Source organism: Lissotriton vulgaris, unplaced genomic scaffold, assembly GCF_964263255.1.
Source record: "Lissotriton vulgaris unplaced genomic scaffold, aLisVul1.2 SCAFFOLD_722, whole genome shotgun sequence".
In the NCBI taxonomy this organism is placed as follows: domain Eukaryota; kingdom Metazoa; phylum Chordata; class Amphibia; order Caudata; family Salamandridae; genus Lissotriton; species Lissotriton vulgaris.
In genome coordinates this window covers 840,608-853,537 of record NW_028247608.1, presented here as the reverse complement: position 1 = coordinate 853,537, position 12,930 = coordinate 840,608, and the positions used below count along the sequence as shown (strand labels likewise).

At 46.1% G+C, this 12,930-nt stretch overlaps 1 protein-coding gene across 1 annotated transcript in view; it reads left to right on the top strand.

The window, feature by feature from the left end:
* The window catches only part of DNAJC5 (DnaJ heat shock protein family (Hsp40) member C5), a 109,182-nt gene extending 97,295 nt beyond the window's left edge, over window positions 1-11,887 (top strand). Inside the window, exon 5 of the mRNA XM_086949752.1 lies at window positions 8,736-11,887. Coding sequence (XP_086805878.1) covers window positions 8,736-8,839 — 104 coding nt within the window. The 3' untranslated portion in view covers window positions 8,840-11,887. The remainder of the gene's footprint in view (window positions 1-8,735) is intronic.
* The last annotated feature ends 1,043 nt before the right edge of the window (window positions 11,888-12,930 follow it).

The following is a 12,930-nucleotide window of genomic DNA, read 5'->3' as shown; positions in this document are numbered from 1 at the left end:
CTACAGCTCCGACGGGGACGAAGACATCCCGCAAGGGCAGTGTACCATGAGTACAGATCCTCCTTTGCCCCAAAGTCCACCTCAGCCCAAGAAGAAGGCTCCCGTCCAACCCCCGCCTCCGGGCCACGGTCGGCATGGAGAACATTTTTCAGACGCCCACCCTCCGGCTCGGCACCAAAACACACAGATGTGCCGATTCCATCTAAGGAACAACATTTTGATGCCCTGCCTTCCAAACCGGATCCTAAACAAAGAGAGCTATATATCCACCCAACTACTGGACATATCTCCACAAAACTGACAAAACGGAAACCTGAGACAGAAGAAGCCTACAACATTCCTTTAAAAAGGAAAAATGTCGGTACAAATCCTTCTCTTCCTCCCCTTCCATCTCCTCCTTCTCCTCAGTTTCAACCTTTAATGATTTCACCTCAACACTCACCACCACATGCACCTGAAGATCAGGATGATCGGGATGGGTCTGGGGACAATTACCGAATACCCCCAGACCCCTGGACAGATTATAACACCAATGCCCCCACAGGGAATGATCCTGACCTGTACCCTACCAAGCTCTCTCCGCCGGACTACAGTGTAGGTTATATAGAACTGCTAGGTAGAGCTACTAACTACCATGGTGTTCAGCTGCATAAGGAATCCCTAGAATAGTATTTCCTTTTCGAGACCATTAGTAGCACACAAAAGTCCTCACACACACTTCCCATGCTCAAGGGTATGATCAGGCATGTTGACAATATTTTTAATGACCCCGTCAGGGCCCGTATACTTATTCCTGGGGTAGATAAGAAATATAAGCCAGCACCATCTGAATCATCATACATAAAGGGCCAATTACCATTGGATTACTTAGTGGTGTCTAACACAGGCAAGAGGGCCAATTCGCACACAACAGGAGATGCTCCAGATAAAGAATCTAAGCTGATTGACACTTCGGGTAAAAGGGTAGCCTCTCAGGCTGCAAACTTCTGGCGCAATTCCAATACACAAGCGCTGCTAGCGCGATACCAAAGGCTGGATTGGGATGAGATGGAGCAGTTGCTCCAATTTCTACCTGATGAGAACAAGTCCAAAGCGCAAGACCTAGTGCAGGAGGGACAGCTCATTTCAAATAATTCAATCAGGTGCCGCTAGATGCTGCAGACACTGCTGCTAGAGCTGTGAACACCAGTATCCTTTTAAGAAGGCATACCTGGCTACGTATTTCAGGATTCAAACCAGAGGTTCAGACTTCTATCCTGAACACACCATTCGATAAAGAACACCTATTTGACTGTGTGGTAGATTCATCATTGGAAAAAATGAAAAAGGACACAAAAGTTGCCAAATCTATGGGAGCCCTTCAATTAACACCAGGACGTGGTTCTTTTCGGCGCTCCTACCACAGAGGATCTAAAAATACCTCCTCAGACACTACTACCACCACTTATAAAGGCAACAATCAACCCTCTGCCTCTATTGGTTCCTTCAGAGGGGGGGGGGGGGGGGGGTTACAGAGGCAACAATGGCAAGGGTAGAGGTAAAGGCTCAAATACACGAGCATCCCCCTCCAATACCAAACAGTGACTTCCCTGCACTACCCCACGACCATCTAACACCTGTCGGGGCGTCTTTCACATTTCCTACCAGTCTGACAGTCCATAACTACAGACAAATGGGTACTGGAGATTATCCATTCTGGTTACAGCCTGGAGTTCACCAACAATCCACTAAACATTCCCCCAAAGTCACACAAACTCTCACCGAATCACCTACACCTCCTCAAACAAGAGGTTCAGTCTCTCCTTCTAAAAGGGACTATAGAGCCCGTACCACTACAATAACACTGGTCGAGCTATGTGTACTCTTTTTACTTTCTGATACCCAAAAAGGACGGTTCTCTCAGACCAATCTTGGACCTCAGAGAACTAAATCTTTACATACATTCAGACCATTTTCACATGGTAACACTTCAACAAGTTCTACCACTTCTACAACAGTGCGATTTTCTGTCTACCATAGACTTAAAGGACGCAGATTTTCATATCCCAATCCATCCCGCTCATTGCAAATTTCTCTGATTTGTGATTGCGGGCCAACATTACCAGTTCAGGGTACTCTCCTTCGAAGTCACCACTGCTCCAAGATTCTTCACAAAGTGTCTGGTAGTAGATGCTGCTCACCTGAGAAGACAACACATTCATGTCTTCCCCTATATGGACAATTGGCTCATCAAAGCCAGTACGTATCCAAAATGTCTCCAACACACTTACAGAGCACTACAGTTACTACATCAACTGGGGTTCGCAGTTAATGTGCTAAAATCACATCTCCAACCTTCCAATACTCAAAACTACCTAGGAGCCACTTTAGATACTGAAAAGGCTTTGGCCTTTCGCAACGCAGCCAGAATTCGCAATATTCAGGCCCTAGTTTCCAGTTTCAATCCAATCACTCGCTTCCGGCTCGAGTGTATATGCAACTACTGGGAATGATGGCATCTTGCATTGTGATCGTTCCCCATGCCAGGCTTCACATGCGGCCCCTACAAGAATGCTTAGCAAGACAGTGGAACCAATCACAGGGTCTTTTAATCGATCTAGTGTTGGTAAGCGGCCGTACTCCTCACTCTCTTCACTGGTGGAATACACAAAACTTGTCAAAAGGACGGCCCTTCATAGACCCAGTTCCAAAGACAATGCTAACAGCGGACGCGTCCCTCACTGGCTGGGGGGTCCATCTTCAGCACCATTCAGTGCAAGGCCCGTGGAACCAACAGCAAAAATCGCTCCACATCAACCATCTAGTCTTTCTAGCACTCAAAGCATTTCAAACTCACCTGGTTTGCAGGGGGTGGGGGGACACACTCTCCCACGGTCACACTTGGCCCAAGACATTTGGAGGTGGGCCATTCACCACAAAATCCATCTTCTAGCTGAACACCTCCCAGGAGTCAACAATCAGATTGCGGATCGCCTCAGCCTACAGAGGCATCAAATACACAAATGGACTTTCACCCAGACATTGGACATTGACTCCTGAGGCGGAAAGCCGGGAGAGACGCTCGTTTGTTTTAAAATTGTATTTTGCATTGATTGTTTTTACCTGGCTGCACTCTCCTCCCTGGGCACTTCTCCCCTCATAACTTGCTGGATACCCCCGCGCAGCGGATGTAAGCGCTGCCGCGGGTTGGAAAAATCATTGCCGCCATTACACCACCAGCCCACAGGCCACGCCCACTGCCGTGAGGCCACTCCCCCCTCTCCTCCTGTAATAATGTGCATTTCTCGGACGCGCAGCGGACGAGCGCAACAGGCGCGCCAAAGGCAAGCCCGTCTGCGCCCGTCCACGGCCGGACGGGGTCAGGGGCACAGCACCACGCCCTTCCTATTTCCTACCTCCCCGATATACTTTGCGCATATCAAGGCCCTTGGGACTTGAATCAAGCAGCGTGGGGGCATATCATGGATGCCGGGATTTCACGTGCTTATCCCCTTCCCTCTCTACCACCCAACCTGCCTTCACTATCCCGACCTTCCACCTGCCCCAGTTCTTTTATTCCCCAAGCAAGTGACACATCGACCATCTCTGCCTTCCTATTAAATACACGGTCAGCTGTAAAACACCATCTTGACCTGTTCATTTTTTTGGACACTCTCACCTATTATTCCTCACGGAAACTTGGTTTTGCCAGGACTCCTTGCCCAATTTACTTGCGGCCCTGCCCACTTCGTACTATGCTTTGCGGGCTGATCGGCCTCCTGGCAAAGCAGGGGGGGGAGTGGCTCTGATTATTCGCTCTGACCTACACTTTCAACCATTATCCCACCCACCAATCCCAGCAGTTGACTACTTAGTTGTACGCTCTAACTCTTTTCAGACACCATTCACTTGTGTTTTGATGTACCGCCCTCCCCAAATTATGCCTCATTTCCTTCCGGCTTTTCAGGACCTGTTAGCCACATTGGCTGTGAATAACTCGGCGGTCCTGGTACTTGGAGACTTTAATTTTTGGCCATCTGACCCGGCTGAAGACGTCCCTTCCAGAGACTTCACGGAATCACTCTACAGTCTGAATTTCATATCACATATTCATACCCCAACCCACGTTCAGGGTCATATTTTGGACCAAGTCTGGTCTCTCAATATCCCTATCCCTGCTCCTATTATCACCCCCTGTTTGTGGTCCGATCATCATTTGATTTCCTTTTCCTTGGATTTAAGTTTAACCACAAAACCCCCCTTGCCCAAGAACACCTGGGCTCGTAACTGGGGCAAAGTTGATGTCCCCTCCTTTTGCTCCTCTCTATTAGCCTCCAGTCCAGCTATAGAGGAACTTTCCACACCGTTTCAAGCCGAGACGTTAAACAAATGGCTGTCCAATGCCTGTGATCAGGTGGCCCCCCTAAGGCGCATTAGGGTAAGACGCGCCCATGACGTTAACAAATGGTTCTGCCCGGAGCTCAAGGTGAAAAAACTGGTTGTCCGCCGAGCAGAGCGTGTCTGGAGACGTTCTTATTGCACTGCCTCTAAATCATTGTACTCCTCCATCCAGGCTGAGTACAAGAAAGCCATCTTAGACGCTAAAACCAGCTATTTCTCCAATAAGATCCTCCGGGCAGAGAACCAACCCAGAGAAATGTTCGCCACAGTCTTTGAATTGGCCTCTTCGGACAGGGCCACCTCCAAGCCTGTACCCTCCCAGCCCCTGTGTGACTCGCTGAATTATTTTTTTATTAATAAAATTGCAGACATTAAGGCCAACACCCCCCCCCCCTTTCCCCAGCCTTTTTAAACCCTGACCCACCACCCAATACCAATCACCTTGATTACATAACTCCTCTGTCTAAAGAAATGTTCTCGCTTTGCTCCCCTGCATCAAGTCTGGATCTCCTTCTGACATTTGCCCGGCTTACATCCTACGCGACATCTTCCTGACCTGCCCTTCCCCTCCTCTTACTTTTCTCAATGAGACCCTCAAGCCAGGATTTGTCCCTCCCTGTCACAAATCAGCTACCATCGTCCCAATCTTAACAAAACCAGTCGCAGATTCAACAGCGTTAGCAAACTATCGGCCTATTTCCCTTCTCCCTTACCTGGCCAAAGTTCTTGAACGCCACGCCACTAAAGTCCTCAGCTCTTTCATCGAGGACAGTGGCTACCTCGCACCGTGCCAAGCAGGGTTCCGCCCTCTACATTCCACCGAAAAAGTGGTGGTCTCCGTCATGGACACACTTAGAGAGGGGCTAGATGCTAATCTCCCACAGGCATTGGTTCTTCTAGACTTGTCGGCCGCCTTCGACACGGTTGACCACACCATCCTTCTCTCCCGTGTCGAGGCGGCAGGCATTGGAGGTTCTGCCCTGGCCTAGCCCAGCTCATTTCTGAGCGATCGTTCACAGGCAGTCCATTTGGCAGACTTTTCCTCCCCTGCCTGCAAAGTGCACTGTGGCGTTCCCCAGGGATCTTCTCTTTCCCCTCTTCTTTTTAATTTGTATTTCTTTCCACTTATTTCTGCCCTGCAGAGGATGGAGGTCACGGTGTTTAATTACGCCGATGACCTCCAGCTCATTTTTAACCTCTCTGATTCTTCTGATTCTATCCACAATTTCCAGTCGGTGATGGTCTTTATCAGGGATTGGATGAGCTTTAACCATCTTAAGCTCAACCCTGATAAGACCGAGCTTCTCCTCACTGGTGGTAAACTCAACCCTTGGTCTTCTATCTTCTGGCCCCCTTCTTTTGGTCTTCCCCCTTCTCCTTCTCCCTCCGTCAAGACACTGGGGATTATACTCAATCATAATCTCACCTTACACTCCCAGATCAGCACGGTGGTTTCTTCTTGTTTTTTTATTTTGCGCACTATTCGAAAGATCTCACAGATTTTTTCCGTTTCAGCTCTTAAACTTATTCTTATGGCTATGGTCCTGTCCCGTTTAGATTACGGCAACGTTCTGTACAATGGGGCCCCCGCATACGCCATCCGGCGGCTCCAACTGGTGCAGAACCAAGCTGCCCGCTTGGTCTACGGCTTACCTAAATCACATCACATTACACCCCTTCTAAGATCCCTTCATTGGCTCCCTATCAGAGAAAGGGCCCTTTTTAAGATGGGATGTATTACGTTCCAGGCCCTTGCAGGAACAGCTCCGTTCTTTATTAAGTCCAAAATCGAACCCTACATCCCCAGCAGACAACTGCGTTCCTCCTTTCTGTCCCTCTTGGTGGTGCCCAGGTTCAAGAAGAGCAAAATGGGAGGCTCTAAGTTCTCTGTCCTTGCTCCGCAATTTTGGAACTCTTTACCTCTCCCCATGAGATCAATACCATCCTATCTGGAGTTTCGCAGCACCCTGAAAACTACTCTGTTTTCACAGGCTTTTAATATCTAAACCGCTTTGACATCTTATTCAGGATTCCCCCTCAACAGCGCCATGAAATCGCTTGGTGAACGTGCGCTCAACAAATACCTTTAAATTCAAATTCAAATTCACCCTCGGGTTCTCCTTTCATACTTTCAAAGTTGGGGAGTCCCTCAGTTAGATCTGTTTGCCACACACCAAAATGCTCAAGCTTCGCCTCCAGGTACCCATACCCGCAGTCCAAAGGCAATGCATAATGGATGAACTGGTCAGGGATATTTGCCTACGCCTTTCCGCCTCTCCCACTCATTCCATTAGTAGTTTGGAAGCTCAGACACACATCCCTCACACTAATCTTAGTAGCTCCCACATGGACCCGTCAACCATGGTTCACAACCCTGTTGTAGCTGTCCCTGGTTCCACATCAAAAGCTGCCCATAACATCTAGTCTTCTCACACAGCCATTGAGAAATCAGACACCCAGATACCAAACATCTGAACCTCTCAATCTGGCTCCTGAAGTCATAGAGTTTGGTCATCTGAATCTTCCACCAGACTGTAAGAACATCATTAGGGAGGCCAGAAAACCTACTACAAGAGCCTGCTACGCTGCTAAATGGAAACGTTTTGTTATCTATTGCAATAGCAATAATGTCAATCCTCATGATGCTTCAATACAAAACATCATTTATTACCTGTTACACTTACAACAATCCGGATTGGCTTACACTTCTATCCGACTACATCTCGCTGCAATAGCTGCTTATCTACAGAATAGGCAACATTTATTGCTTTTCAGAGTGCCCGTAATCAAAGGTTTCCTGGATGGACTTAAGAGTCATACCACTGAGACTTCCACCTGTCCCAGTGTGGAATCTTAACATAGTCCTCACAAGGTTAAAGGGCTCACCTTTTGAACCCATGCACAAATGTGAGCCACAGTTTCTCTTTTGGAAAACTGCTCTCCTCATTGCAATCACTTCACTGAGGATAGTGGGTGAACTACAGGCACTTACCATAGAAGAACCTTTTTTCCGGTTACATAGAGACAAAGTGCGTCTTCGTACCAACCCCAAATTTCTACCTAAGGTAGTAACTGCCTTTCACATCAATCAGTCAGTTGAATTACCAGTATTCTTTCCTTAACCTGATTTTGTGGCAGAATGAGCTCTACATACCTTGGATGTCAGAAGAGCCCTTTTATATTACATTGAAAAGACAAAATAATTTCGTAAAACCAAACAACTTTTTTTTGCTTTTGCACCACCTCACAAGGGCAATCCCATATCCAAGTCCGGTATTGCCAGGTGGATTGTTAAATGCATCCCAACTTGTTATGCAAAAGAAAAAAAGAACTTTAACTATACCCACTAGAGCGCATTCCACTTGCAAAATAGGGGCTACTATGGCTTTCTTAGGAAACATCCCCATAGTTGGCATTTATAAAGCTGCAACATGGTCTATACCGCACACATTCACCAAACACTATTGTGTAGATGTGTTAGCGAAACAACAAGCTAATGTGGGCCAGGCAATAATTGGAATACTGTTTCAGACACCTCCAGCAGCTACAGGTTAGCCACCGCATTGGGAGAATACTTCTGTATAATCTTTGCAAAGCATGTGATCTGCATCTCACATACCTCGAACGGATAATGTTACTTACCCAGTAAACATCTGTTCTTGGCATGTACAGCTGTAGATTCACATGCGACCACCCGCCTCCCTGGCTACCTGTAGCTGCTGCAGTTCTCTCTTTTATTATACATACATATGCATGAACATCTCTATTCTTTAGTACTAACTCCATTCTCACCCTCTGCTGGAAAACAATCTAACAATGGAGTCGATGCCCATGTGCACTATCACCGAAAGGAGGAGTTACCTACCTTGTGACTGGAAAGATGTCTCCGAAGAAAAACAACTTTTAAACATCCGGACCCAACACTAGATGGCAGGAGTATGCAAAGCATGTGAATCTACAGCTGTACATGCCAAGAACATATGTCTACTGGGTAAGTAATATTATCCTTTAATTTTAAATGTAGCTACTGCCAAAATCTATTCCTTAATTTTATGCAAACTAAACGTATCGCTGTGCTGCTGTGTGTTGATGAAAGGTGGGGGCAGGGAGGTGGGGGATGTGTGTGTGTGTGTGTGTGTGTGTGTGTGTGTGTGTGTGTGTGTGTGTGTGTGTGTGTGTGTGCGCGTGCGCGTGCATGTCCTCGTATGCCTGAATGTGTGTGTCCGCACATGCATGTAAATGTATGTGTGGGGATGGGATGGGGAGAGTTGAGGCTGGGGATTTGAATTAAATGGATATTGATATCCTTGGACATTCTGAAGGTCACCCCTTTTTGTCATTCTCCTTATTTACAGAGACAGCAGACACACCAATCCTGGTACAGCCCTCGTCTGCCACGGAGACCACGCAGCTGACGGCAGACTCACACCCCAGCTACCACACCGACAAGCTAAACTGAGCCCCAGCAAGTGATCACATTGTTCTCCAGACACAACCGTGAAGGGAAGGAAGTCATTGAGGAGGCCAACTCTCCGCTGGGTTTATGTGCTTTAGAAACAGGGGTGGGCGACTCATAGGACCAGTCAGTGTCTCCACCCTTCCACACACACATCCATTCAAGCCTTTTTTTTTCCACCTAAAACCACATTCACCAAACTCCTGCCAAGGTTTTTGTAATCCTTTTCTCCCTCTGCATTGTGTTCGACGTTCCACCTCTGTTGTGCTCATCCTCCTCACTGTGTCCAGTGCAACCTCCTATTGCTCAATTCCCTGTTGCTGTCCTGACTCGGGGATGGCCCTGCCTGTTTTTCCTGCTTAGTCTTGCTCTGGCATACATCTAAACTCTCGCACCACATTACACACACATTTGTCCCTTCTTTCTGGATCTCCTGTTGTGAGTTATTATTGCTGTATTTTCCCTTTTTACTATGGTTCACTTTTTAGTGGTGATTCCCTCATGTGAGTTCTGCCCCGTTGGTCTTCAATCTTTGTGGTAATTGACATGTGTCCATATCCCATCTCTCCTTACTCCCTTTACCATCTTCACTTGCCCATGTCATCATATCTTTGGGGTGTTGCTCCCTGTCTCTTCTCCAGTTCTCGACATCATGTCTCAGGGTGTCATTCCTGCCTATGCTGCCCACTTGATATTCTGACATAGTTCCTGTCTCTTTTGCCCATCCCGTCTTGGCACTCTGACCCAAAATGATTACAACCTGTGTTGCCCTCTTAATGTCTAGTCGCTGGGCTGTTTTGTGCCCGAGCTGCTGGCCCACCCTTCCTTGGTGTTCTTTGTTGGGGCTATTTCTGCACCTCGTCCCCTTTGACGCGCTGTCTTGGGATGTTCGAGCATGGTGCCACCTTGGCACCCTGCCATAGAGGGCATCTTCTCGCATGCAGTACTAATGTTCGGTTTTGCTGAGGTTTTGTTCTTCGTTCTGTTCCCCCTGCTCTAATTCCTGACCATTTTTACATTGACTCGGCCTCCTGCAAAGCATGTGTGCGTTTAGCTGTGTCTCTGTGCTGTGTATGTACTGAGGAGTTGTTTAAGCTGGAGACATTTCAGTGTAAGAACAGTAGTGTCCCCTTTTTCCTGCTCTGCCTCTTAAGCGGGGGAGATTCCCCAGAGAATGCCATAGCCTGGGCATGCCTCTAACTAAAAGTGCTTACCCCTTAAAGGGATAGTCAAGCCACAGTTTAGTTTAAAATTCTCGCTTATACTCTTTTTACTATCATCCTTGTTGTTGGTTTTGAATGATGTGTTTTACTACAGTATGTCTTTTTATGTTTAGTGTATATGAAGCTCAGTTTTATTTTTAATAGACCATCCCATCTCGATGAACATAACATGGGAGAGTTCTCGCCTCTGGTGGGTCAGATCTATAGTCCCTGCAGTGCTGCTGTAGTCTAGATTAGGCCATCCACAGGGCCCCAGTCCTGAATATCACAGCAGGAATATTTGAGACTGCAGTGGTTCATGATAGTCAGGCTAGTCAGTCTGGAACTGTTCAGCAAGCTACCACTCCTCACTTCTACCTGATTTCTTGCTGTCTGATAGCAAGCACATCTGGAAGTCTATCGATGGTCTGGGGATTGTAGAGCAGTGGTTCCTTGAGAAACATGTACATGCTCATCTTCGGGGTGTAGGCAAGCGCCAGAGACGCACATGTTGAACCAAAGGAATATCAGAAAATTTCCTTACATGGCAGGGCCTCCAAACTCAATGAGACCTAGTCTATCATTCGTCAAGCACTTTAGTGCCAAAAACCTTTGTAACATTTCATTGTGGGACTCAGAGCATTACATCTAGGCAGACAGAACTATGTATCCCAGAATGTCTGTGAGCCAGGAAGGGATTTAAACGATTTGACTTGGGGTCGCATAAGAGAACATGATACTCCTACCCATCGTCTCTGACGCATTCCCATATGACTTTTTGACTTGTGTTTAACTGCACTGTTGAAGAGACAAGCACCCTATTTTCTGAGAATAGCCATTTCTTTGTGTCCCATAAAAATGGCTTCCATGCTCTTTATTCCTCTAGCCACTGTACATGTTGGTTACATTAAGCAATATTTGTTAGCACAATTTAAGGATAAGTCATTAGAGTGTCACAATTTTAATTGTAAAAAGCATAGAGCAGTGTTCTTCTATTTCAAATTAGGCAAATATATCGAAGCTTGTTTTTGAAAAGGAAAATATATCAAATACATAAATGAGTCACTGAAACTACTTCCGAGAGCATAGGAAAAGGGTGCTCAGACACAGAAGCTTACAACGGTCAAGTGAGTTTTTAGAATAGGTATAGAGGTTCATAGTACAGCATCCAGTAAGGGCCATTCTGTATCCTTCAAAAAAGCTTGAAGGCACTTCTTCAGGGAAGCTAAAGAGCTGACTGCCTTTTGGCCTCGCACACAATGTTCCATATTTCAAGAATCCTCCATTTCTCTTGTATCCCCTGTGGGTTGATCTAATTTTCTGAACAAAAAGAAGACTGACCGTTTCTTCTGCACCACGCTGACACATCTCTCCCTTGTTACAGTGAACTTTGTGCTACCTGGATGTTCAGAGAACTTAAAAGTGCTATATATTGCCCCATATGTTGGCTGCTAAAGTTTTCAGTGTGTGGAAGTCTGGTTTGGACAGTATGGGCATAACTGTCTCCTCTAGAAACAGAAAGAGATGGCTGTGTTTTGGGAGTTTGACTGGTCTATATTCACAGCAACATCATCTCCTGAAAACCAATTAGCTATAATCATTTTTTTACTGGGCAGTTTTTGTAAATTCTTTGGATACTGGTGAAGGTGTTATCCTCTACTCCCTCTCTATCTTCTTCCAGTTATGATGAATCATTTTGGGATCTACAACTTTGAAGAAAATGCCAAAAATCCAGGCAGTCCTTTTTGGACAAGACAATCGTGGGTAACATCCTTTTTCCTAGACCTGGTGCCATGGGAAAATCGATAGTCCTGCTCCCAAGGTTTGTTGGTAAATTTGGGGGAAGTTCAAAAAATGTTTTTACTCCTCAAGACTGTGCCAGTTAGAGGGTGAGACAAGCCTGTTAACATTTAGGCTGTAAAGGCCATCACGTCCTTATTCTACCATAAGTACGCACGCCCTGGTGGTGTGACCAGATATATTTTGGTCAACACTGTTTACTGCTAACCTTAGACACCTTTAGATAGAAGGAATATATTGCGCTAGCTTTTTAGAGGCGTCTCTTGCTCTCATTTCAGATACATAATAATTGGAATATGATTCATGCACAGAGCTCCTCCTACCTCAATAGGCTGGTCAGCTGTTACATTTTTCTTGGAACCATTGATTACTAAATAATTATTTTCCTTCAGCCTCTCTTTTAACAAAAGCCTGAAGCAGGAGTGGGCAACTCTTAATTTGGGCAGCTAATGTTTTGGGAACTTCCAACCTTTGCATTTTCACGAACCTCAACAAAATACCATCTTCCAACATACCCTCAAATTATCTCTTTCAACTCTGTACCTTTTCAAGAACAGCCTATACAGTAGAAATAGCCCCAAACTGCCTTTATTTGATCATAAAATAAGAGAATTGCTTTTCCTTGTTACTTTGTCAATATTTTTATGCAGAATAAAAAAAGGGCATATTTCTTGCCTTTATGGTCCTTTGGAAAGACAGTTTAGAGTCTTACTAGTTCCATGGTCTCATCCCATTTAGGTTGGTCTTAGCTTTCAATTAGAGTGGAGTTTGATGGAGCCAAGAGGGAATATCTGCCAGTATTAACAAAGCTACTGGGTTATAAAGGGCATGCCCTCTGGCAGTCGCGCTTTGTTCTACAAGCATAATCCTGATGTATTTCTCTTGTATGCTCATCTAGGCACCTGGAAGTAGTCTGCATTGAGTTGGCTGAGGTGAGACTGAAGGGCCAGTTTGCAGGAAGAGACACTGAATCGACTTCTCTAGAAGGGTGGCCATATAGATTGCTGCATCAGAATGCATCCACTTAATGCAGATGGGGTGGGAGCTGCGTAGAGAAAAAAGCTGTAGGGGAACCATTCCTACTGTGCTGCC